Source organism: Oreochromis niloticus, linkage group LG14 (genome assembly GCF_001858045.2).
Source record: "Oreochromis niloticus isolate F11D_XX linkage group LG14, O_niloticus_UMD_NMBU, whole genome shotgun sequence".
Lineage (NCBI taxonomy): Eukaryota > Metazoa > Chordata > Actinopteri > Cichliformes > Cichlidae > Oreochromis > Oreochromis niloticus.
In genome coordinates this window covers 24,406,596-24,432,201 of record NC_031979.2, presented here as the reverse complement: position 1 = coordinate 24,432,201, position 25,606 = coordinate 24,406,596, and the positions used below count along the sequence as shown (strand labels likewise).

General features: G+C 39.5%; 1 protein-coding gene across 11 annotated transcripts in view; it reads right to left on the bottom strand.

Moving 5' to 3' along the window:
• Positions 1–533: 533 nt before the first annotated feature.
• The window catches only part of LOC100691837 (muscleblind-like protein 1), a 65,895-nt gene continuing 40,822 nt past the window's right edge, over positions 534–25,606 (bottom strand). For 2 of the 11 annotated variants that reach the window (XM_019345045.2, XM_005459305.4), the window contains exons 3-11: positions 22,643–22,813; positions 15,722–15,946; positions 12,653–12,892; positions 10,583–10,636; positions 9,598–9,748; positions 7,702–7,737; positions 6,784–6,875; positions 6,403–6,472; positions 534–4,284 (exon numbers count right to left, since the gene is read on the bottom strand). In XM_019345045.2, the coding sequence (XP_019200590.1) occupies positions 6,416–6,472; positions 6,784–6,875; positions 7,702–7,737; positions 9,598–9,748; positions 10,583–10,636; positions 12,653–12,892; positions 15,722–15,946; positions 22,643–22,813 (1,026 nt within the window). In that variant the 3' untranslated portion in view covers positions 534–4,284; positions 6,403–6,415. The remainder of the gene's footprint in view (positions 4,285–6,402; positions 6,473–6,783; positions 6,876–7,701; positions 7,738–9,597; positions 9,749–10,582; positions 10,637–12,652; positions 12,893–15,721; positions 15,947–22,642; positions 22,814–25,606) is intronic. The other 9 variants (XM_025898101.1, XM_025898108.1, XM_025898102.1 and 6 more) reach the window with 9 other exon arrangements.

Genomic DNA, 25,606 nt, shown 5'->3' with positions numbered 1-25,606 from the left:
AAGTCATTTGATGTCAATAGATCAACATTTAAATAACATGTTTTTTTTATAGTTAGTCTGCACAGTTTCAACAAAAAAGAAAAGTGAAAATTATTACTACTCACAAATCAGTCCCAAAGAGTCGTTCTGACAGATTTCTTCTATTTACTATAGAAGTATTTCTTTATCGTTTACTGTAAAAAACAGAGACATGTTGTTGAAATAATGTTTATTTTTTTCTTATATGAAGATATAACTAAGGGTTTCAACGCACGGTTAAACTTCTTGAAAATGACAGAAAGTTTCACTGGTGTGGCTCACTTAAGGTCAAAGTGGCCTGTATGTGGCCGACAATGTAAAATAAGTTTGACATCCCTGGTATAATACAAAAACAAAGATGAACATGTTGCGTTAAGCTTCATTTAATGCTTGTGCTGCACACAGCCAGGATAGCCGTTTGCTGCTTACTGTGCACAGAAATGAGCTCTAGTATTGTCATTTGTGTTAAATTACCCAGAACATCCCAACCTTGAGCTCAAATGAAACGACACATTTTAAACAAATTCTCCTTTACTTGAGTTCATTTGTAAATTTTTATTACATTTTTTTTATTCATAACAGCAAGAATCAAATATAGCAATGCAGGCCCCGTGAATAAAATGGGTCACGTATTTTTCTCTTAACTCCACACATCCATCAGTGTTGGCACAGCACACCACAAGTTATACTAACTACCTCCACGACTGGAATTATTGCATGATGCTATAGTTAATAAAAACCAAGGCAAACACAATCCTGTGAGATCCAGAACATACCACACCCCACATCCTTATCATTTTTGATTTCTTCTCATATTTCATTCAGATGATTGGATTTTATGGCTTTAGACTGTTGCAATCAGTGGTTTTCTCTACACGCGCTTTCCAGACGAGGTGGCTGGTATGCAAACATGACGCATCCTTTCAGGGGGCCCGGAACAGTAAAACAAGCAGAAACAAACTGCGGCAGAAGACAGAATACATCATCTTAGCACTACAAGCAGAGAAAACAAACGACAAACCAAAAAAAGTTCAGTTTACATTATATCATAAATGTAAGCATGCGTGCTTGTAGAAGATGAGAGATGACTAAGATGATCAGGACAAAATTTCAAACTAACTGGTTAATAATCAAACTACGAAGCAGTATATCATTCTGCAGTTATTCTTAAATTCTGACCTGATGTTGAACTATAACCGTGTTCGGTCAGTTTCATCTACTAAAAGCACAGCTTACATAAACATAAAGAACATACTTATAGCTATGGTGTTTGTGTTGCATGTATTTTAACTCTCCAAGTGGTGAAACTTTAGTGAGTATATTCTCAGGAATTTTTTTTTTAAATAAACCACTATTCTATTTTTATATTTTTTAATATATATTTTATTCCATTACATTGATAGAATATTGTATACTGTAAATACATCTTTCTGTGTAAATGTTTTCTTAATCAATATTACTGTGTTGTGATTTCTTTTTTTAAACTGTATATGTATTTCCTTTAACATGCATTCCTCTCTGAGTACAGTAAAGAGACAGGACGTGTTGTGATTGGTTGGGCCTGGGCGGGCGTGGCCATGACACACACCTGTGCAGTACAGGCGGGTTGGGGGACCAGACAAACCCAGTCAGGCCCTTACCCTGGAGGGTAGTGGACGCCTCCTCCGGAAGGTTACCTGGCAAACTACAAGCTGCTGACAAAAAAGAAGAGCAACACTTGGCCTTTTCTGAAAGGGGTAGGAGAGTGAGAACTCGGTGCCCTTTTGATGCAAGCAATTTTGTTCAGCCTTTCATAAGATTTTTTTTTTTGTTATCCTAGCAAAATTCCTTGTCTTGATAGACATTATTTTTTTTATTCAAAATAAGATCTCAATATACATGATTCTCTCTTTTTTGACTATGTACAGAAGTGCAAAAAAGTCAACCATTATCACCTTTATCACCTCAAGATTTCCCACCCCACCCTTGTTGTTTGCAGATGGCTGAGTAAGAAACGTGAGTTCAGACTCAGTTTCCTACTCGCCACGTTCACCTGACCCCGCCAGCAACGCCCCCAAAAGTGATCAAATATGCAGCTTGTTTTCCAACATGGCCCAATTTCCAGGGAGAGTAAAAACATTAAAACAATAGTTACTATTTGAAATGGATACAGTAGAAAATAACATCTTTACTCTAAACATCTAAGAACTAGATTTTTATAATAGTCTTTTTTTTCTTATATGACTAGTTACAAACCTTACAATCATTAAAATATTACTCATTTATTGGCGACAGTTGCCACAGCGACAACCTCAGCCTCTCTGTTCTATTATTCCATTACTGTTAGATACTCATATAAAACATCTTTGTTCAAAGAAGACAAAAAAAAAAGACTAGCGAAATGAACAATATGCATACAGTTCAACAATATGCATAACGTAGAAAATATTGAGTTTACAATCGTAATCATACTAAAATTAACATTACATGGAATTTCAGGGAACTGTGCATGAGGAACACGCAAACACACACACTGTACCTTATATTCATTATAAGAAAGATAAATATAATAAGCCAAACTGAAAATCAGAACTAATATCAAAAAAAATCATCCAAACAAAATGAAACACTTGTCGTTGTCTAACAAAGAAAACCACAAGAGAGTTAAGAAAACACAGACAAAAAAAGTGACAGTTACATAGTGCTCTCTCTGTGTGTTAATATGGCGTGGATTAGGCAACTGGATGGTTCAAAATGGCATGTTGCATTGTGCTGACCCGATAATACATTCTAAGGCTTTGGATGAGTTATACAATCGTTTATATTCTTGCCACTTTCCCTGTACTATCCACCAATTGACTATGCCTGAAAAAACACCCAGAATATTAAAAAATAAAATAACATAAAGAGTTCTAGAGATCTACTCCAAACACTCGATCCTTCTTTGGGCTACATATTTTTAAGATTTTAGCCCACTAGTCTATCCACAACACCTAACAACAGTGACACGAAAAGACTTTGGCTGACTATCTGAAAAACAGTTCTCAGGTAGACATAAGAACAAATACTCTTAAATATGTCTGACTTTATATACACTACACTGAATTTACTTTAACCTGTCTTAAAATATGAATAACGATACCAATGAAAAACAAATCGGGTCGTACAGGTCGCGTATTCGCCAGTTGCACTGTAGATTTTGACTTCTGTCTCACAGCAGCGTGGACATCACCTGATCCTGACCCTGTGGAGTCATCATAACAGCTTCATCACTGAGAGAGCTTCTTTGGTCTCTCACCCAGGCCGAGATCTCACAGTCTACTCGTCTGACGTTTAGAGTCGACAGACTTAATGGCCACGGAGAGCTCGGATTACGAATCATTTCATGTCTAAACAACTGACATCAACAACAAAGTTGAAGAAAATAAAATTAAAAGCTAATCATTCAGTAGAAGATTTATGTAAAGCACGTGATCGGGGGACGGTCATCTAATCAATGGGGCAATGGTGCTCTTAGGGAATCAGAGACAATGACGGGCTATGACATTGGACACTTCATGCTGTCCAAAAGAGAAAAGAGACGTATTAAAGGGAGTTGTTGAGTTGCAACACTTTGTAACACTGCTTCTATACCATTCATGTAGTTTGAGATGTATGGCACTTTACAGGGATGCCTGCGACGTTAAAGACATGTGCTTAAGAGATAGAAAGGTAGGCTACAAAGGTTTGAAAGACACCTCACAGACATTCAGTTGCTATTTTGCCTCTGAGTGCACTCATGTAATTTCCCTTATATCTGGTTTAACAAAATCAAATCATTAACAAAATCATTGTGCATGCATATGTGATTCAGTCAGATTATTTGTTTCGTTTTCCTCAAATGAAATACAAGGTGCACCTTTGTGTAAACAAAAGACCAACAACCGATGAATAAACACGCACAACGTAAGTCATGATTCTTGGTCAACAGACGTACCGATTCAGTCGACCTGTTCAGCGACTGCTCCACACATTTACCTTATGTTAACATTCAAAGTGTGTCTGGTGAATAAAGGTCAGTTGCCTCTACAGAACGCAAGGCAGTCTTTGATGCGATGTTGTTCTTTTCTCTTGTTGTGTAATAGTGTGCATGAAGTACACATGAAAACGCTTCTAACAAACTGTGCCTCCTATGTTAACATGCAGATTTACTCCAAACCAGTTCGGTCCTCCGTTTCGCTCCTGATGTTATGGGCATGAAGGGTGACCACTAATCTTGGACTTGACACCAGCACGCTCCAGCTCCATCTGAAAAGAAGTGCATGAAGTACAGGAGGTCATTTGTGAGGAACGACAAAATGGGGTAGCAAAGCTAGTGAGTTTACTGTTGACTTAGAGTTCAGTCAGACAACAATGCTGATAATGGAAGCCTCAAAGTTTCTTTCTAAAATTTGAATGTTTGGTTTCCATAGTAACTGTGAATTACAAACTGTATTGTGCAAAAGTCTTGAACCACCCATTTGTTTTACTTATTTGTTTATATTTACATATAAAGCGCTGATTTTTTTATGTGTTATCATATATAGAAATACAGCATATAGGGCAAAACACTGATCATGTACAATTTTAACAACCTTGAAAGTCAATACTTGGTATGACCACCTTTATTCTTCAACGCTCTAAGGGAAGCTCTCCTGCAGTTTCTTCAAGTAATAATAATAATACTAATAATAATAATAAATTTTATTTATAAAGTGCCTTTCAAGACACCCAAGGACACTGTACAATAGATAAAAACACATAATAAAGTAGTGTTCAGGAGTAGTTGTACAAGATTCTTGAAGGACAATAATGTGATCCAGGCTTTGGAAAACCACTGAATAACTGGATAATGTTCCATTTGTTTTTCTATCTGTTTTTACTGCAGTGTGTTTGCGATCACTGCCCTGCTGAAAAGTGAGGCGGATGGTATTGCACGGTGGATCAAAACTGATGATAATTTCATCAGTTTTGTTCTCCAACACCACGGGCTGAAATGCACCTCTAAACTTTGACAGAGCCTCAACATTGTTTTACAGAGGTCTGTAGATGCTCACTGTTGGACTTGTCTTCTGACCTCCTCTTTGCATATTGATGATGATTTGAATCAAAAATTCAAATTTACTTTTTAACAGCTTCTTGAAAACAATTCAGCAGATCCATTTATGATGGATCAGCTGAAATGCGGCAGCTGTGTCAAACTCCTTGAAAACAAAATCTAATGAATGAGCGGTGGCTCAAAACTTTTGTACAATAATGTACAAAGTTATGGTTTCGGAAAATCAAGGCAAACAAAAAGGTTAAATGAACAGACTCAGGGCACACGATTTCATGCACTGTTACTGAATATTTGAACCCATTAGCCGCACACTTGTTCAATATGAATATATTTCTTATAAGTACAAGCTGCTTTAGAACAAGATGTGATATTTGACATATTTGATGTTGCTTATTTGTCATCAACATTATTAGTATTTTCTTATTTTATAGATTTTATTTATTTATTTCATTTTTATGAGTGTGATATCGAAACAGGTTATATCAATCAATTCTACAATACATTGTTTATGTTCTACTTTACTAAAACACTTAAAGATCTGACATATTCACAGCTGTATTAAAAACAAAACAAGATTTTTTACAATTTTCATACTGATCTTAAAAAAAATGTGTAAAAGTATGCAAACACTGAGCGGCTGAAATTAATTTGATCTAGTTCAGCTGTATGATGACTATCATATCGTAAATCTCATCAGCAGGGAATCAGGAGAGCAAGAAAATCTGATGGATCACTGTGAAAACTTCCACAGTGGCCAAGTCATATAAGGCAAACAGGATATTAATTCATCTCTGTTGGCTTGTGCTCTTTGATAGTGTGGAAGGTACGCTTATTTGCTATTCCTGGCATGTTGTAGCTGCTGGCAGCTTACAAGCTAGTTAATGTTCCCAGCAACCATTTAGAATCACAACTTTAAATATTGGCAAACATTTTTGTACAAATTTCAACACGCAGGGAGGGAATGTAAACAGATAAGCATTAGACGCTCTACTTGGCAGCTTTTAATATATTTATTTATTTCTATTTTATTTTGCTTTTTTTACTCTACCTGTTTTGCTGTGTTTCTGTTGTTTATTCTAAGCTAAGTTAAGCAGCTTCATCTTTAACCGGAGACGTAATCTTCTCTTCTAACTGCTGGAAAGTAAGCAAACTATTTTATTTTGTAAAAAACATTCTAGATTTGAACCTTAACTCCCCCAAAAAACAACAAAAAAAAGCTTTTGCAACTCTGTCACATCAGGGTTTTGGAGTTCTTTTTCAGAGGAAAAAAATGTTTTGTTCGAATGCATTGTGTGAGGTGCTGGAGGTGCTGGAGGTGCAGTACATACTGTTCTGAGACTTCTACATCTGGGTCACATACTTGTGACTAGTCAGATGGTCTGCAGATATTATTGGAATCTGATTGGGAGGAGAAAAGACAAACAGGGGAGGAGGGGGGGAATGGGAAGACAGAGGGAAATAAACAGAAGGGTCTACTGCAATGAGGACAAAACACATTGGAACCACAACCGCTAACAAGGATAAGCGATTATGTCTATAATCACAAATTGAGATATTTAGAAATAACTAGCAAAGACCAGAGGTGAGCCTTGTGCACCACTCATGCATTTTTCATTTCATTCACATTGAAATCGTACGATTAGAGGAGAAAAAGTCAGAGGTGATAGCAGAGGTGAAAGACTGTGAAAGAAGGCAGGAGAGGAGCAAACCTGATTGGCTGTTGCTGTTGCAAAGGGAACACTTGTGGCAGATGTGGTGGCTGCAGACACAGTGGCTGGGGTAGCACCGTGCATCATGGGTACTTGGAGGGGGAAAGATCACACAGGCAGTTGAACCAGAGCAGTTTTAAAGCTTTTAATGCTTGACACTTCATTTGTACGTCTGTGTATAGAATGCTGATAAACATGAGATCTAAACAGCTTCAGATTTATTGTCTGCTTTCTAGTGACCTTTAACATTTTATCTACAAATATCCCAGCAATTTGCGTAAACTCATAGCAGCTCACCTGCTGTGGAGAAAAAAAAGAAACGTCAGGGAAATTATTTAAATTGCGAGGCAGCTAATTGGAAATTGGACGAGCATATCATATCAGGTGGCAGCGTGTTATTTTCTTGGCGGGGAGCATTCAAAACTGAATAAGAGAGTTCACTGGGTTTTGCAAAGATTACAGTACAATTAGGACTGCATAAACTTTACACAACATCTCTATCCTTTCTTCTGCTACCACTGATAAATCCTCATGTTTATATGGCATTTATAACCAGACAGTATAATGAGGTGCTCAAGAGGTTAAAGAGCTTGAAATGTAAGTTAAACGAAGCAGGGGTCAGGGGATTTTGAACTGCAACAAGCATTAGGTGACAGATAGATCTGTGGTGAAGCAAAAAAGGACTACAGTACAGAATAGTAAAGCACATCATTTCCAATTGAAATTACACAAGTATGCTCACAATCAAAATTTGCAATTTACATTTTAATAGCCTGTGTTGAAAAGACACTGAATATCATTTCGAGTACATTTCAAAGTCTAAATTAAAAAAAAAACTGTGCTCACTTTATGTGGTGAGTTAAATGAGAGTGACTACAATGGGTTCAAAGATAATCAATAAGGAAAGCTGGCACCTACCAACACTTGTTGCAGGTGTCATGCACAATATCGAGCCTGCCCATCATGCATTGCAACAGGGAGTGGAGTGAATAGGGGGGAGAAGAAATCAGCAAAATGCATTACAAGTGTTACAAAGTCAGACAATATTGGATTCATTCTGGATGTAAACATGTGAACTCTTTCATAGAGTGGCCACAGCTTATTATATAACAGCATTGGTTATTATTACGTTCATGGCTTGCAGTTGCTGTAACTGCACATACTGCATATTTAAGAAAACATATGCATGAAAGTTCTGAGTGGGAAGAGGTGTGAAAAACTGAAAAGAAAACAAAACTTGCTGGTCAACCCCAGTTTACTGTTCAACTGATCCATTAAACTGAAGGGCAAATTAAACGCTACCACTACCCCAATTTTCCTGTCAGGGCCATGGCAGCTGTTTGTACAGTGACAGGTTTGAATGGCTTGCTTTTTAAGCCCTCAAACAGTGTAGCTGTAGCGATCTGACAGTCCAATAGAGTGGGACATATGAGAATCTGAGGATTTGAATGTCTCACAGATGGGAATCGATGGCAGGCTATTCTTAGGCTGTCAGAGGAGAATATGGGGCACAGTATAAGATGACTATGCAGTGCCCAAAGAAGAGCATTTAAAAAAGCTGTGCGTGTGTGTGTGCATTTTGTGCGTGCGCATGTAATGCACACCTTGGGTATAATTTACACTGGCAGAGAGTGAAGAAGTGCCCCTCATGTTCCAGGAGTCGTGGATTGTCTTGCCCCATTTTTCAGAATTTCGGTTCAATTAACTAAGTCATATCTTGCTCCTCCTGTTCCTTGTATTTCATATAATGAAAAAGTCTTATAATGTTTTTATACCACACAAAACATTTTGAGCCCAAAATGTTGATTTGTAACTAATCAATTAATTAAATGTATATTTCCCATGTAAATGTAACATCAAATGTTCGACTTAATGAACATTTTAATAAATATTTAAATAAATAAAAACTTTGATTTTATTTATCTCAGTTGCATCTTATTCAAAATTACTGCTTCCTGTTTATTAGGATGAAGAATAATCTTTTGAGCGTAGTTTATGTGCAATCCTAGGGGTGTTTTCAAACCTGCAGTGTTTAGTTCATTTAAACTCTGGTTTGTTTTTTCCCTCAGTGCGATCATTTGGGCAGATGTGAAAGCTGTAATTGGACTCAGGTGTAAAACAATCGCACCGAGACCCTTTGGTTCCAAATGAACTTCAGAGCAGTTCGTTTTTCATGTGTACATGATCCGACCTTGATCTGACCCGACTACGTTCCAAGTTTGAGCTACAAAAGTTCCGGTTACCATGTATGCTTTGTATTCTGAGTGAGGCAAGGTCCTATAAATGTGCCAAAGTCTGTGCGGGCTAGCAGCTAGCCATGAAATGAATATAAACTCTCCACTAGTCTAGAATGCAGCACCTTCTTCCTGTATTTACTTTTGTTTCTGCAGCCCCAGACTCATCTGGCCAATAAGCAGCCTGAATATTTTCACGTGGTTTATAGTGAAGCATTTTGGTTCACTTGGATTTCTCCGTGTGTGAAAACAAACCAAACCACCCGGAAAAGCTATAAGTTTACAAACTCATGAACTGACTCGGGCCAGAGAAAACGAATATAGGTGTGAAGACATCCTAGTACTGCCTGCCTGTTTATAAATGAAAAAAATAAACCTTTTGACTATTTCTCTTCCCACTTGTGACACCAAAGTTATGCCCATGCAGTACATATATGTGCAAATAATAGTGTGCAAGTTTTTCCCCCATCATTTCACACATTCAGCCAGTCAGTGCTGATGCCAAACCATAATCAAAGGAGTGTGAAATGTGAATAGGATAACTGCAACAAACACCAGTTAAAGAAGACTCGGGCCTTACCTGATGGTATGAAGGCAGCCTGCTGCTGAAACTGCATGTTGGCCAGGGCCTGTTGGTACGGGAATACACCAGCATTGAACATAGTGGTGGCACCGTTGGCTTTTTCAAGTGCAGGTCTCTTTGGTAAAGGAGGCAAGACGGGAGGGAGCCCCTGAAGAGGGGACAACATCAAAACAAAAGGATGGGAGTGAGGGAAATCAAAGTATGGTAGCAGTGACATTCAGGACAGAGAGAAGAAAGAAATTCATTAGAAGATTAAATTGCCCATCAAAACAGCGATCAAATATATTGGCAAGCAAGCAGTGGACTACATTACTTCTGTCAGAGCAGGCGGACAGAGGTGCTAGCTGACAAAAAAATGTGTGACATATATCTTACGACAAGCATAAAGGTCCTCAAGATATTGTCATGAACCTTTTTACATGATTTTAGAATATTACAGTAGATACAGTCAATATTTTGCTGGCTGAGAACTCGAATTTTCTGTAAAGAGAACTTAGCAGCTGTTTAATAAAAGCTGAAGCACAGATTGTTGGACCATCAATGGAAATGATGTAGTTAGGGAAAGTTGCGCTGTCAGCTCCATGATAATAGTAAACTATACGCCATGTTAAGACTGTCATGACACCTCTTTACCAGTTATGCATGCAGTATGGGAAATGACCAACACATGCAAAGACTACCATAGCTTATACCACAATAAACTTTTGCATTTCCATGCTTCCAGTGAAGTGTTTTTTGAGATTCACGTAAGGTGATGAACTGACATTGAAAAATGTAGCGCATTTCCAGCTTTGAGCCACTGTGCTTATTCTTTGCTGATGTGATTGGAATCTGTTTTTAATCTTAAAACGTCAAACCAAAGGTTACAATCAGTTCATCACCCTTCAGTGCTTTCTCATTTAGTTAGTTAAACACACAGCTTCAAACTATATCTATCACACCACAGCTGCATGCCAAGCTAAAAGGTGAAAGGTCATAGTACCAGATCAAAAGTTGCGTCGAGGGGTCGCTTCAGTGATTTGACAGCCGACTGAGTCTTAATTAGCAGGCAGCGAGCACATGATGGCAATGGGCCAATGGGGTTCAAGCGCATTAACAAAAACCAGCAAGCGAAGGTGCGTCATGGGGGCAGCAGTGCAGTGTGGGTTGGTGAGGAAAAAAAACAAACAAACAAAAAAAAAACAAACAAACAAAAACGAATCATTGGAATGCAATATACAACAATTACAAGACTTGTGCATGCACATTAATGGCTTCAGGGTTACTGAAAAGAATTAAAGCCCTTGGCAAACTTTGCTGTCAGAAGAAAGTTTTTATTTTCATGAATACGAAAATTCTATGCTATGGTCCAGGAAAGATTATTAGTCAATGAATGAGCTTTGATCAAATACATTCATTTGAAACAGACTATAAATATTATCTAATATGATTCTGCCCTTTGCTCCAGATGCACTGCTTTCTTAAAGCCTGTGGTGGCTGGACTATGGCAACTGTACTGAAACAAATTTCCTAAAATGGCACATGACTCTTGGTCCTAGGCCCATTTTAAGGTTCTTAAACGACTGCAATTTCCAGTACTTGTGTGATTCTCCTGTTCCTGTGTTTTCTGTTTCATTCACATGATTTGAATATACCATAAAAAATCACTGACATCTTCAGATGTGTTTGTTCCTAAATTCTTACTATAATGATCCTAGGGTACATGTATGCATCCTATCACCTCTTTAACAGGTGGGCCAATCTGAACAAAACTTTTGTCTTACATACAGCGAATATGAAATTGTAGATACATTTTAAAATGTTTTCTTACTAAATCTTTCGTCCTGTGTCTGTCCCATCACCCCCAGCCGATCATAGCAGATGGCTGCCCCAAATGCTGCTTCTGCTGGAGGTTTCTTCCTGTTCAAAAGGATTTTTTCCTTCCCACTGTCGCCAAGTGCTTGCTCATACGGGGTTGTCTGATTGTTGGAGTTTTCTTTCTAATATTATAGGGTCTTTACCTTACAATATAAAGCTATAAAACACCTTGAGGTGCTTGTTGTGTTCTGGCGCTATATAAATAAAATTGTATTGAATGTTGTCATCCCCCCTGCAAATGTGATGCTGTGTTCTCTGTTTGAGTTTGTTTCATGTGTCACAACTAAATACTCAATGAAGACTTTGAAAAAGCGTCACAGGTCTGGCTATTTGTAATAAAAGAAAAAAAGAGAACAAAATTTAGTCTAATTCTATAGATACACTGTAGTAATAATTATCATTGTGCCATTATATTCATACTAATTGCCATTTTATATCCCAGGAAGTTACTACATTTTATATGGAAAAGATAAGATTGGACATGATAAATGGCAGGCCTGCTCAAATTGTGCTGAATCCATAGAAATAAACAGACATGAAAGGTTAACTGAAATCAAGCTGACCCATATTTTTGAATTCAATGATGCACAATATTATCTACTGTACAGTACTTGGCGGAGCACGACCTTTTTTCTGTCTCTTTAGAGAAACCGATCGCTGCATTGCGGAAACAAGATCCAAAATATGCCGCAGTCTACACAATTGTCTTCTCAGCAAAAAAATGTAACACATCTATTGAGTGTGAAAAAGCAAAATGTAAAACTAACAAAGCAGCAAAACAAGGAGGAGCAGGCGAGGGGAGGCTCAGTCACATACTAGCACGATTACTGCTGCTGCTGCTAATAAAGCACACATTGACACAAGCTACATCTGTATCGTTTTAGGGCGTACTGAGTCAGAGCTGCAGAGGCACAACGAAGACTAAAGGTTGAGGTTAAAAGCAGGGTAAAAGGTACTGGCTCAAGCAACGCTGTCGATACACAGAAAATTATCTCCAGATTAGAGTATTTGTGGTGCAATGCTTGCACTCCAAACTAAAAAAGAAATTATTTTTGGAAAAACTATACATTTTAAACTTTCATGTACATAAAATGACATTTAGCTTTAATTGTTAACAGCAGGTTGTGATATTGTAATACATTAATCTTTCTTAGTTTGAGTTGCTTTTGGAGGTGTAATGTAAACAGATACCTACCATGGCTGCAGCAGCTGCAGCTTGGTTGACTTGGTGTTGAGTGGCTTTGATTTTGGCCTGCAGGTGAGCCGGAGGGTGAAAGTACTTGCACTTCTCCCTCGAGCAGCGGCCCTTTATGTAGTCCATACACACAGTGACTGTGTTGTCGTTGGTGTCGATCATGGTGCTATCTGCAGGATGGGCAAAGCGACAGTCGTTCTCCCCACGCGTGCAGTTACCCCGCTGATATTCCCGGCATACCTGGGGCAATGGTAAGGATTTGATCATAAACCTAACACACATACACACACATACACAGCTACACACATAAGTTACAAAGTTACTGGTGAGTCCATGTGATAAAGCGATCAATCTGCTCCGTCATTTCAGACGGTATCAGACGAGGTAACCGATCTTAATGATGGGTTCAGCCATTAATGTTGATTGATAAGCAGAACAGACCCTAACCAACGTTTACAGACTCATTAATCATACCGCATTCATCCATTATTCAAATGAGAACTGTTTTTGTTCTTCCTGAGTCTGACAGAAGGGGGCAGCACTTGCATGAACAATTGGGAAAATCCCTTCTTCATTCTGAACATACAGACTCAATGAGGCTCATGGGAAATATGAAGCTGGTTACCCTCGAGGGAGGCTGTAGCTGACGTAATTGTCAGCCCGCTGGCACACAGTAGCAAACACACACGCGCGCACACACACACACACACAAAAGGTGGGTGTATATATATTATAAGGCAGCACTGTTTTTTTTTCATTTAGGCACTTAAGCAGCCTTGCAATAACTTCAGATCTCTGCTCTCGGCGCGCCATCAGACTGTTGAGTCTGAACTGGATTCGAGACGCAATCCTCCACCAAAAGAAATGCAATTTCATGGTGCGTTGTATTGATCTATCAGTTACTGTGATGGAACAAGCCATTTACTAAGTCTGTTTACCAGTCTCCCTGTCTGCGTGCATAAAGGATTTGATTTGTGGTGGACCGGCTGCCAGACAAAAGGCCACCAGCACCGTTATCTGCAAACTGCTCTGTCTCCAGTCTTGACAGCTCATCATCTACGTTCACTGACTGCTGTGAGTGATGGCGTTTCTCTCTTTGCCTGTCCCTTGTTTCTCGTGGGTACCTCTCCCTTTCTCAGATATGTATGCCTACATATGGACACCACCCCACCACTGCTAACCAGTAACTACTGTTACTTGTCTTTTTTTTTTTTTTTAAACGAGAGACTGCCTTGTTGTCAGGCAGATGTTGTAGAGGCGGGGGAGGGAGGGAGGAAACTTGGAGAGAAGGGAAATGTAAGCGTGGTTGACGAATATAGAGTAAAAAGACGAGGATGGAGATGGAGGAGAAAGTGAGAGCCTTTGGTGATGAGGTGTATGTAGGCTGTCATAGGAAAAAAAAACAGGAGAGGACTGAATGATAGGATTTGATGTTCTCGGGACCAAATGTCTAGTAGTGTGTTTGTCTTTGCAGTTACAAATTATTTAGAAGACGCTAAACCACTAAAAGTCCTTAGTTAGACAAACAAATGAAGGGTCTGCTAATCATATTTCTGTCCCTATGGTAACGATCCCCCTGAGCCACTTGCATCACCATGGTTGCAGGTAACCAACATATGACTTTATGCATGCTGAGATCTTGCAGCATGTCGTATTTAAGGAAAAGACAGCGAGACTTCTGGAGAATATTTTCTCAGGAAAACTGTCTGGAGCATTGTCTTCTAAAATAGGAATTTCTCACAGCCTCAAGGAAACAGTCCGAAACACATCAACTGAGCGGTATGTGTGTCGCTCCACAGAATTCCAGCTATGTTTACTTTGAACGACACACACTGGAAACTGAAATATGACTGGCCCCTTTCTCTAAGATATTTTTAGCAAACCTAGTTCCTTTCAAATTAAGAAACTAGGATATGAAATCTCCTCATCAAAAAGCTTCACCCACACATGCAGCCTCACTACCTCCCCTGCAGCCTGACCACCACAGATGCCGTTGACCAACAGACCTCTCTATCTAAAAGGAAAACAGTGGAATGAGGAGAGTATTTCTGCATTTGGTTGATAAATATTTCATATCCTTTTGCTATCGATCTTTTGCAGGACAAATCGTTTTAATCCTTAGTCTGAATCGAGAGCTGCATGCTCTCCTGCTCGCAGCGTCTTGCCTCCACTTATCCTTAACCTCTACAGCATGACTTGTACTAACGCCTCCATAAAATTCAGTCAGCGCCCTTTGCTTTGTTTCTGGTATCTCTGTCTCTGCCTGCTCTAACCCCTCCCCTGATGACCACAACAGGTCTACAAATTGATTTCCTATCTTCCGCCTCCATCTCTCTTTCCTGTCAGTGACCTGTTCTGTCGCTCTGCATGTTGTCCACTCATTCACTTGGTCCAGAGACTTACTCAGCCTCACCCCCATTAATTACCCAGCTACCCAACATTACATCTTAAATGTAACCTTCCTGCATTCTTGCACGCCTCCTGCCTGCCTCCAATGATTTCTCCATTATTCCGCTGCCACTGTTTCTCGGGTGGGGCTACATAATGGATGAGATTGACTTACTGTCCAATTAATGATTATCTGAACGCAGCTGGAGGAGGGGCGCTCATCAGGTTTCAAAGAACTAATTGCTTTCCGAGAAGAAGTAAAGATTTTTCTGAAAATGACATATGTACATTATAACCCGCGCTTGTGCCAGACAAAGTTATCTCCTTCGTATCGATAGAGTCAGCAATGGTAATGTTTGTGGATGCTTTCATTAACATCTCATTCTCTTGCTTAAGTCTGAGAAATAACTCTGTCTTGGTAATGGCATGTAGTTAGTGTAACAGAAACGGTGTACATACACAGACGTACAAACAAGACTGTTAATATTGAACAGACAGATCCTACATCTGAAAAGCTTCTGTTAGAAAGGTGTGAAAAAGGTATTTCTCCCAATCGATTTTTATAATCTGGGAGCGGCAAAGGAATCACAAAAAATTATGCAAATCCTCCCGATGTGCTTATATATATTTTTTCCCCACTTATTCTTGTGAATGTGTGTAAATGTTTGTGTTCCTCCTCACCTCCAGTCTGTCTGTCCTCATGAGTTTCTGCGCAGCAGCGGCGGCAGCAGCAGCAGCAGGTATGGGAACGCTGGGGTTGCTGGTGACCAGTACGGGGGCACTGGGCAAGATGTCAGCGGGCATCAGGCCGGGCGACACAGGGCCAAGGTAGGGGTTAAACGCAGCAGCCGCTGCTGCAGCAGCATTGGCATTGGTTGCAAGGCTGGGTGTGACTGAAAACATGGGCTGAGAGCACATGCCAAATAAGAGAGTTGGTCAAAATTAATCCACAATGATTTCTCACAGTCTATATATAAAGATGCTACATATATAATTACATCGTTTCTTCCTCGTATGAATATTACCCCTGGTGGATATAAAACATATGAGGCAGAACGGTGAAATAGAAGATTATCAGTAGGAAAGCAAAAAATAGGACCTCTGATTGTGGATGTGGAAGGAAAGAAGCAAAAACAGATAATTAACAGGCTTACATCTGAGGAAAAAGAACATGGCTGCTTGTCTTTCATTTGCACTAACGCGCAGTGCAAGCGTCAGTATGTGGTGTCACCTTCTCCCATTGATCAGATGGAATCACATGCTTCATACCCCAGATATCACACAGTTAGCAGTAGTGATGAAGGACGTCAAGCTGTGTGAGCATGTGAGTGGGGAGAGAGGCTTCACTGTAAGATAAAGTACTGCCTGTATGCGTTGTACTGGAGTTTGACAGAGAGAGGAGTATGCACTGCAAAGTTTTCCCTGCCTGATCCTGACCTCAGCCCCAGTCTAAGGATTGTCTTTTGAGCCCCTGCCAACAGGACACAGTGAGTAATAGAGGAGCGGCAGCCAGGGCCGTACTGATACATTCTTCCTAAAACCTCCTCACTGCTCAGCGATGACTCAGAAAATCAGAAATAATTCTTTCGGCACTGCCCTCTGGAATGTCTGAAGAGTTGTTTGCTATCATAAGGTGCTCTGGAAAAGCAGATGTGTCTCGCTCCAGGTGCTCAGATATCAGTTTGAGATATTTGCAGCTTGGGGTTTGGATGGAATAAGCATGATGTCATCTAAAACATTTGCGGTCATGGGGTTTTAACTATGCAGTGATATCATCTTGCAAAGAGTTTGAAAGCTTACTAACAGACCTTTTTTGGAACACGTCAAAGTTTCAGTATTGATATGAAATTGAATATTCGTATTAATTAACAAAAATGTTATAACAGAAACATCTATAATTGCATACAGGGCTTAATTCCGGTTCAGCAGTATTTGTTTTCACTATTCCCAGTAAAATGTGTTATCCCCTCTTTTTCTGGTGCATGTTTGCTGTTGTTGTTTTTTGCATAACGGTGGAAAACTTAAAGTTAAGTTTTGCTGAAAAGTCCGAACTACAATTAAAATGATCATGACGGTAAAATGCGACGTAACAGTCATTGCACAACTTTATCTAAATTTTGGTTTTACCAGTTAGCCACTGTACTGGTTATAATGGACTAAGAAACATACTATGTAAAGATATTCAATACATCTTTATAAACAAGCTTAAATTCAGATTTGAAGATTCAAGATTTGGACGTCAGACGCACTGACCTAGTTTGACCTTTCTTTGTTGTAGTGCAAACACTTTGCCACATGAGCCATAACTTCAGCTCCTAAATATTTAAACACAGAGATGTGGCCAATTACACCCCACCACTGGAATGTCATTGGATTGTGGCTTTCATGCTTTGACTTATGTTATTTTCAAAGAGGATCTGTACTAAACAGGTCCTTTCCTACTGTGAGTAAGTGACAACCAGATGTGACAGACCCTAACCACTTCACTGAGTTCATGGTCCAATGCATGAAATTAAAGTAGGTTACCTACATGCACTGAGGAAGGATGGATAGCTGCAGATAAAAGAAGAAAAAAGGGAAAATAAAATGTGGTAGAGATACTAAGGGTGGAAGAAGGGGACTGAGCTACAGACACAAGGGAGGGAAAAAGAATAAAGTCTGATTCCTAGAAAGGTAAGTACCCGGTTTTACCCTTTGATCCCTGTGCACAGAACATGCTCTATTTTCTTGACTTTTCTTTGTAGTGGAGGTCTAAAGCCATCTCTCCTCACTGCTGTCATCCTATCTCCTTCACTTTACCTACCTGTCTTTACCCTGCCCATTTATCTATTTCGGCTGCATTCCCTTCTCCCTTTCTTTTTCTGCTGTGTCCTTCTTTGTCAGCTTGTCTTCCTGCTTCTTCTCTCGTCTTGCTTTCTCTCTCCCCATGACATAAACAGAAAGGGAAGGCTTTGCAGTTCCAGGGAGATCTATGCTTCTTTAAACCCCATCCCTCCCAATGGGGCTCTCAACTCAGCCCCTCTTTTCTAGATAGGGTTGATAAGCCATCAGCTAAGTGTGCACTTGCACGTGTGCGTCCAAGCATACAGCATCTTTTGAACTCTTTTGAATAGTGTTAGACAAATTCAGTCCAGTGCTCTCTCAGGGACAGTGGAGATGACAGAGGAATTACTTCAAGCCTGACTGGCAGTTCTCATTGTTTCTGTAAGGTGTCTGGATCGGTCATGGAAAGATTCATTTGGCTGAACGGGGCTCTGGCTATCACCTTGAACATCCTTGGAGCATGCTGCGCATATATAGAGCAACATCTTAACTCAGTTTGCTGTGTGTGTATGTCATACAGCTTTATGGATGTGCTGCTAATCATTTAAAATAATTCCCTTCATTGCCTTATACCAGGACTGGCTATCCATCCATCCACCCATCCATAGTTAGAACCTAACCCAACTGCATATTTAATCCATTCTGATTTGCTAAACATAAATGACCAAAATAAAGGTTCACTTACTAGTTTTGTAAAGCAGTTACTAGTTTTTTAGTTTTCTATATTATGCAATTTACAAATGAAAGGAAAAGTAAGAATAAACTTTCATCAAATTAACTAATTCTGTCAATTTTCTTTAAATTAAACATTTTTTTCAAACTCAGAACTGTTTTTCATGGCTTTCATGTTTTTCAAGTTCATTTGAAGAACACTAAACAGACAAACAACCCTACCCACTGGCAGTCCTATGATCGGCCCGAGTGCTGATCATATGATTGCCCTCATGATTGGTTTACATTGGGCAAATGCTACAAATATTATTTTTAGTGGGATTTAAAATCGGGAAAAAAAACTTTTTTATTAACCCTTACACACAGTTTATACTTCATACCTTTGTAATATGATCCTATTTGGAATGTATTTGTTTTATTGAACGCGAAACTGGCAAGAACATTCTGGAACTGCTGGGATTTGTTATGTAACCATGTATAACCATTAAACCTATAAACACTGTCTTTATTGTTGTCATTAAACAAATCCTAGGAAATTACAGAGTATAATTATGAATGTTAATTCAGCAATAATAAACCGTTAGATGACAAAGCACAGAAAATTGCTTATTGCAAATTAGTCTGTGAATTCACAGCAGTGGTAGGAAACTTTGTGTATGTGTCACACATGTATTCTACATGTGTGACTGTTTTTCCTATACTCACTGAAATGGCACCTCAGGTGCTTATATAACATTAGGAATCCCCTAATCCCACTTTTGATCTGTTTCTGGTAGCTCAGTTAGCACAGTTGGTTTAATTTCAGTTACCTCAGAATAAATAGATTCTAATTTTCTTATTTTTAGATTATTTTGTTGTATTGTAGGTGTTTTTGGTTGTAAATGTGTGTATCTTTTGTCTGTTTCAAGGCACCCTGTGAACTCTGCATGGATTCTGGTCCTTATGAGCGTCATGTCGGATCAGTCTCGTGCTATTTCACATACAGTGCTTAACAAAGTATCAGAACACCCAGTATAAAGTCTGTGTCACAGATGATCTTAATTACACAGCATTGGTAATTACCAAAATCACTGCTATCATTGTTTCTGTAATGATTACTCCACCAGTAAACATCAGCTAATCAAAACTATGCTCCTAATGTTAAAATATAATTGCTGCTGTTATCCATTAATTTTCCAATTTAATGTTTTACAAAAGAGTTGAAAAAATAACTAGAATGTCATTAATTAAGATTAAGATGCAACATTTCAATTATTTACTTGCTGGACCAACAAAAATGTATGTTATGCTTGATTAATTTCTGACTTCTCAGAGAGAAGTCCAGTGTGCCGACTATTTGGGTCTAAAATGTAAATTCAGTTTGTTAGCTTTTCAATAAATACCAATAAAACAAGACAGCTTTCTAAAATATTTGTGTTTTCTTGTTTTTATGACAAGTCGTCTAATAAATTTGTTAATCTCTGTAGAGTGGTAAGCAGTATGTGCTGCACTGACACTCGATCGAGCCAAAGTTTGTATTGTGCTGGCCACTGTGCTAAATCTGTACTGTGTAATTTTTTTGTGCCTGCTCACTGTCTTTATATAGAGTCTGCTCCCCGTCATTCTTTGTTTCTATTGGTCATGTCAATGCAGAAGCATCCGAGACAGCATGTTTGCATTGCACCTTGCCAAACCATTCATGCGCGGTACAAACCACAGGAAATAATGGTTTTCAGATAGCAGTGGTGCTGGTGCTGATCTTACATTTCGGGCCCTCTACAGGAAACTGGCAAATATGGTGGGAACGCAGCTCTCGTGACAGTGTCAGGTCTCCTTTGAGCTGTCATTACTGTCCCATAAAAAATTCACACTGACATCACACGTGCAGTTACACAGTTTCAACATTCACTAAAACTACTATTTTGACCTCGACTGGTGGACATAAAAACCATCTGAATGGATATGGGCCAAACAGAGCCCTCAACTCATTACCACCAAAGGACTGACAAACACAAACACTTTTACAAAACTATACTCATCAAAAGACTCAAAAACAACAAAAAATTACACAAATCCACTACAAACTGGACCTGGGAACAATATGCTTATTTGCACACTCAGTCACATAGTTACTGAACACACATCTAAATTATACTATATTTGCAGATTTTGCATGCATGTCTTCGTCCTTCTCGTCTATAATATCTTGACAATAACTCAACCTGGTATTCAGTACCTACTGAAAAATCCACTTTGTATTGTCTCTGTCCTGTCTTTGTTTATCGTACAGTTAGTATTGTATAGTTAGTAATTAGTACCTTTTATTTTACCAAAATTTAGCATGTTATTTATTTGTAATTCCTAGTTTTATGTCTCTTGGAGATATATCTTTTATATACTTATAAATACATTATGGGGGGGCTTGGGGTGAAACGACATTTCGGTACACTGTATACTGTGTATACTGTTGTATTGACAATAAAGCTCTTGTATCTTGAATCTTGAAACAAATTGTAACCAGTTTTCATTTATGTGTATTTTGGGTTACTTTTGGAAAAGTCATCACATTTCAGACTAAAAGAATGAGATTCGTATTATTTAAAATGTCAACAATATGTAAAGTTTTACATGTTCATTAAGATGAAAATACTGACAAATAACATTAATAAGGAAGATTATAGGTAATCTTAAACCAGATAAAACAACATTTCCAACGTTCTCAAAGTCAGGGGTGGGTGCTTGAGGTGCAGAGCCACTACAGGATGACAAAGGAAAAATATGGAGTCAAGCTAAGTTCAATGGATATAACTTCTTAGGAAAACTTAAACAAGAGTTTGTGCTGGCCTTTAATTCACTAAAATCTAACTTCTATCCTTTTTTAAACCCTGATACAACTGTGAGTATTTTTCAGATATCTAACAGCATTTGAGAACCACTGTGGTATTTAAATGATGCTCAGTTAGTATGATGGGGCGCCAAGAAATTATTCGCTACATCATTAAACCACCACCACTGGCAGCTTAAAAGGTTGATCGAAGGCATAATGGATCTATGCTTTCTTGTTGTTTTCGCCAAATTCTGACCTTACTACCTGAAGGTCACACTAGACATTGAGATTCATCACACTGGGCAAGGTTATTCCAATCTTCTATTGCCCAGAAGATTGGAAAAACTTGAACCAGTACCCCTTCTGCTTCAAGGTTCAAAAGGTTGTGCATTCAGAGAAGCTCTTCTGCATACTTTGGCTGTAACAAGTGGTTAGTGGAGTTACTGCTGGAGTCCTATCGGCTCAAAGAAGTCTGTCCATTCTCCTCTGACCTCTGGCATCAACTAGGCATTTTGCTGCTCAGTGGACATTTTTCAGAACATTCTCTACAAACCTCCAGTTTTTTTAGAGAAGGTTAGGGTTATGTGGGAAAATCTGAGTTGATCAATAAGGACCCATCTAGCACCAAGCTATCCATCCATCCAACCATTCCAGTTGCTGAAGAATGACCTACTTTTTTCATTGGTGCTACTTGGTTCGACTCGCCGTGGATCACCACAACTCGACACGGATTGACTGCTTTTCCATTACAATCCAGTACTACCTAATGTGCACGGTTGTCATCATAGCAACGAGTCCGAGCATTCCGCAATGTAATTAAAATGCGGCACGAACGCTACAAAAAAGGTGAACAAGAATATACCTGCTGCTCGGTCTGTGGCTTTTTGTCAGACTCAGGGACCACGGCGTTGTTCTTTGTAGCCATTTCCCTTATTGCCTCGTTTAAACCGCCAAAAATGGTGGTTTAAATTTTCGTGAACGAGACTTGTGACTCACTGACCAACCAATCTGTGGCATGCAGTCTAACAACGTCACTTTTTAGTGCCTGCTCAGATCACTTGGAACCCCAGGCGAGCAGGTACTAAAAAAGGTACCTGGTACCAGGCACTGTGACCTAATGGAAAACCCTGAAAAAGTGGCGAACCGTGCCAAGTCGATCTGAGTAGGTACTAATGGAAGACTGACTTTTGACCATGTCTACATGCCTAAATGCTATGTGATTAGACATTTTTGTTAATGGGCAGTTGAACAGGTGTACCTAATAAACTGTCTGGTGAACTGTCTGGTGAGTGACTACTCACCACTGGTTGTAGCTGTGTGCCGGGCATCATGGCGTTAGCGAGCTGCATCTGCTGGGCCAGCATGGCCATGTTTTTCTGCTGGATGAGGTTGTTTCTTCCATTGATCTCCAGCTGGGTCTTTAGGTGAGGAGGAGGATGCAGGTACTTACAGTTCTCCCTGGAACAGCGGCCCTGATGGGATGAGAGACGAAGAGAAAGGAGGAGACAAGGAGGGCAAAATCAAGGGAGGGGGGTGGGGAAGACAGACACATGGGAAGTGGTGGGTTAGAATACTGTTCCCTTTAACCACAGCCTAATGTATAGAAGTAATGAGCCTTGAATTAAGTCGCTGCCCTCCTATTTAACAGGCGCTGACCTCACATCCTTGACATCTGGGCCTGCCACTCTTTTTGCCATAAAGCAGACCAATCAGTTCTGCAGAAGATGTAGGCTTACCACCTTCTCTATTTTCTCAAGGTCCCATTGGGAGACAAATTAGCTCCAAGAGCAGAGATAAGGAGGATTAACTGTCTATCTGCTCTTTCTAAGAGATTGTTTTACACAAAGCAAACATTCGACAAAGACAATGTTGCCGTGTGAGTGTGATAAAATGAACACTTTTCATTTTGCATAAGTCTCGAAATTATTTTTTTGGCTTCATTTGTTTATTATTTGATCAAAATCACAAACCGTGTGAACGTAATTTCTTAAATGCTGAAATAACATCTTTAAATTAAGTCTAATTTTAAAAGTAAAGACAATTGGGTTGAATTGATTCTGCATTGTTGGTCTAACCCCAGAGAAAATTTGTTTTGGGAATCTAAATTAGCAAAAGCTCCCCAGTCTCCTCCATCCTACCACCTAAGAAGCTGTTCAACTTGATGCTCGATGTTTTACAAAGCCCTGTGAATCACCATTGATCTCCACTCAATTCAAACAAATGAGCCACATGTCAATATCGGACATAATTTCAGTAAAGATGAAGCGGGAGAACTGATGCAGGATCAATACGTGATTGGAGACTCCTGTGACACGAAACATAAACACATTATGGCGATCTAATGCTGTATTATGCTACTATGCTAGAGACTGTGGTCTGTGTCTGTGCGGACTCACTGCTGTGGGTGCTTATATTCATCCTGCAGCCAGCAGCCCAAAGGGAGGAGAGAATGTAATTTACACTCTCATAATGCCTGCTCCACTGAACACTCCCCTGGCTAGGTGTAATATCTTAGATATCTCCACCTCTCTTTCACTCCCCCTTTCTCCCTCATTCTCTCCCTTTCACATCAATCCCCCTACATCCTGAGCCCCGTGCTGATATTTGCTCTCCTCATCATGAATACAGAGCAGCGCAAGTGCCGACGTACTGCTGTGATCTGTGTATATATTCATGTATGTGTGCAGCATTTGTACTACTCCTTGCCTTTGTCAGCTTCTCTCTCTCTCTTCTTCTTGTGCCTCGACCAACTCATCAAAATGCATCCTCAATCCATCTATTCCCATTACTGCTTTATGTAAATCTTTTTCCAGGGGGATTGGGAAACCAGCCCTGCGACAACTCCACAGTGTCCCCTCCCATGGGGAATTAAAGGTTGGCTGTCATGCGACTGCTTATCTCAGTGAGATTACCTGCTGCTCACTGTGGCCTACTATGACACCTTCCTTCACAGCCTAACACATACACTCTCCCACTCTGGCTTTATGCTTAACACATCTCTTCTTTCTCCTCCTTTCACTTCCTGGTCTTTCTCTGTCTCTGCCTCTCTCCCATTTATTCTGCCTAGCTACAGCATGAAAGGTACTTTGCATTGGAGAGCAGCAGAATGTCAAGACTTCACTCAGCATTTTGATTGGGTAAAAGCTGTGAGGAATAGTATTCCCAGCCTGACCATTGGCCCAAAGGCACACATTGACAATGCTCCAAGTCATCCCTCCCGGTTCATCCCTATGTGGCTGTAAACTATTGATCAGTGTTAATTGGTTAATGTCTTTTGATTTTCAGGGTACATTCCCTGTGGGCCCAAGCATGTCAAATCCAGCCGTGTGTGTGTGTGTGCATGTGTGTGTCTGTGTGTGTGTGTGCAATCAACTGTGACAATGCGGCCCCTCAATTACATAAATTACAGCTCTATCTGAGGGCTGTAATTTATGTAAGCTCTTTTTCAGCGGGGTTCCCTGAATCAGTTTTCAGTGGTCAAAGCTCAAAAGGTTTTAAACACTTACACATTTTAACAAGCCATACTGGGAATAAGCTGCAAAATAATTACTTCAAGAATAAGAAACTTTTGTAAAGGTTTTTACAGAAGAAAAAGTTTAAGCTTCTGGTAAACAGGTGGTGGAAGTGCTTTTCTATGATGAGCAAGAACGTAGATGATCTCATGTTGCCAGTGTTTCATCGAAATATTTATAACAAAACGACTACTTGACGTTCTGGTGCTTTTAACTGGCACCACTCAATCGTTCACTGCATTCAAGCAGTGTTACTTTCAAAATACACGGACAAAATTCTTGGGTTATGTTTTCGAAAAAAGGTATTTTCTTTCTCGAAGATGAGCAATATCAGCAAATTACGTGGATCGGGATAAGGACAGAATCTGAATTATCGTTTATTGGCTACATTCAGAAAGGTCAGCACCCTGATATATTCATCCCCCTCTATTTTCACCAGCAGGTCCATTATCTATAGCAGCGTTGTTGTTCTCCGAACAATGCCATGCATGAGCCCGAGGTCCTTGCCAATCATTGTCTGTGATGTTAATGTTTTGGCTTCTCTCCTGTGCCTTTTCACCTGTCTGCTTGTCCTCCATGGAGACGTTAATATGCTAACAGACTACCAGCATCTGTCTTTCAAGCGCTCTCTCTACTGTTCCATCTTCTTCTCCTCTCATCTTATTTTTGTCTCTTCTGTCTTTTTCCAGTTCTTCAGGTCCAGTTCTCTGCAACTCCCTGCCCCAGTCTTTCTTCTTAAGACTATTAAGCAAG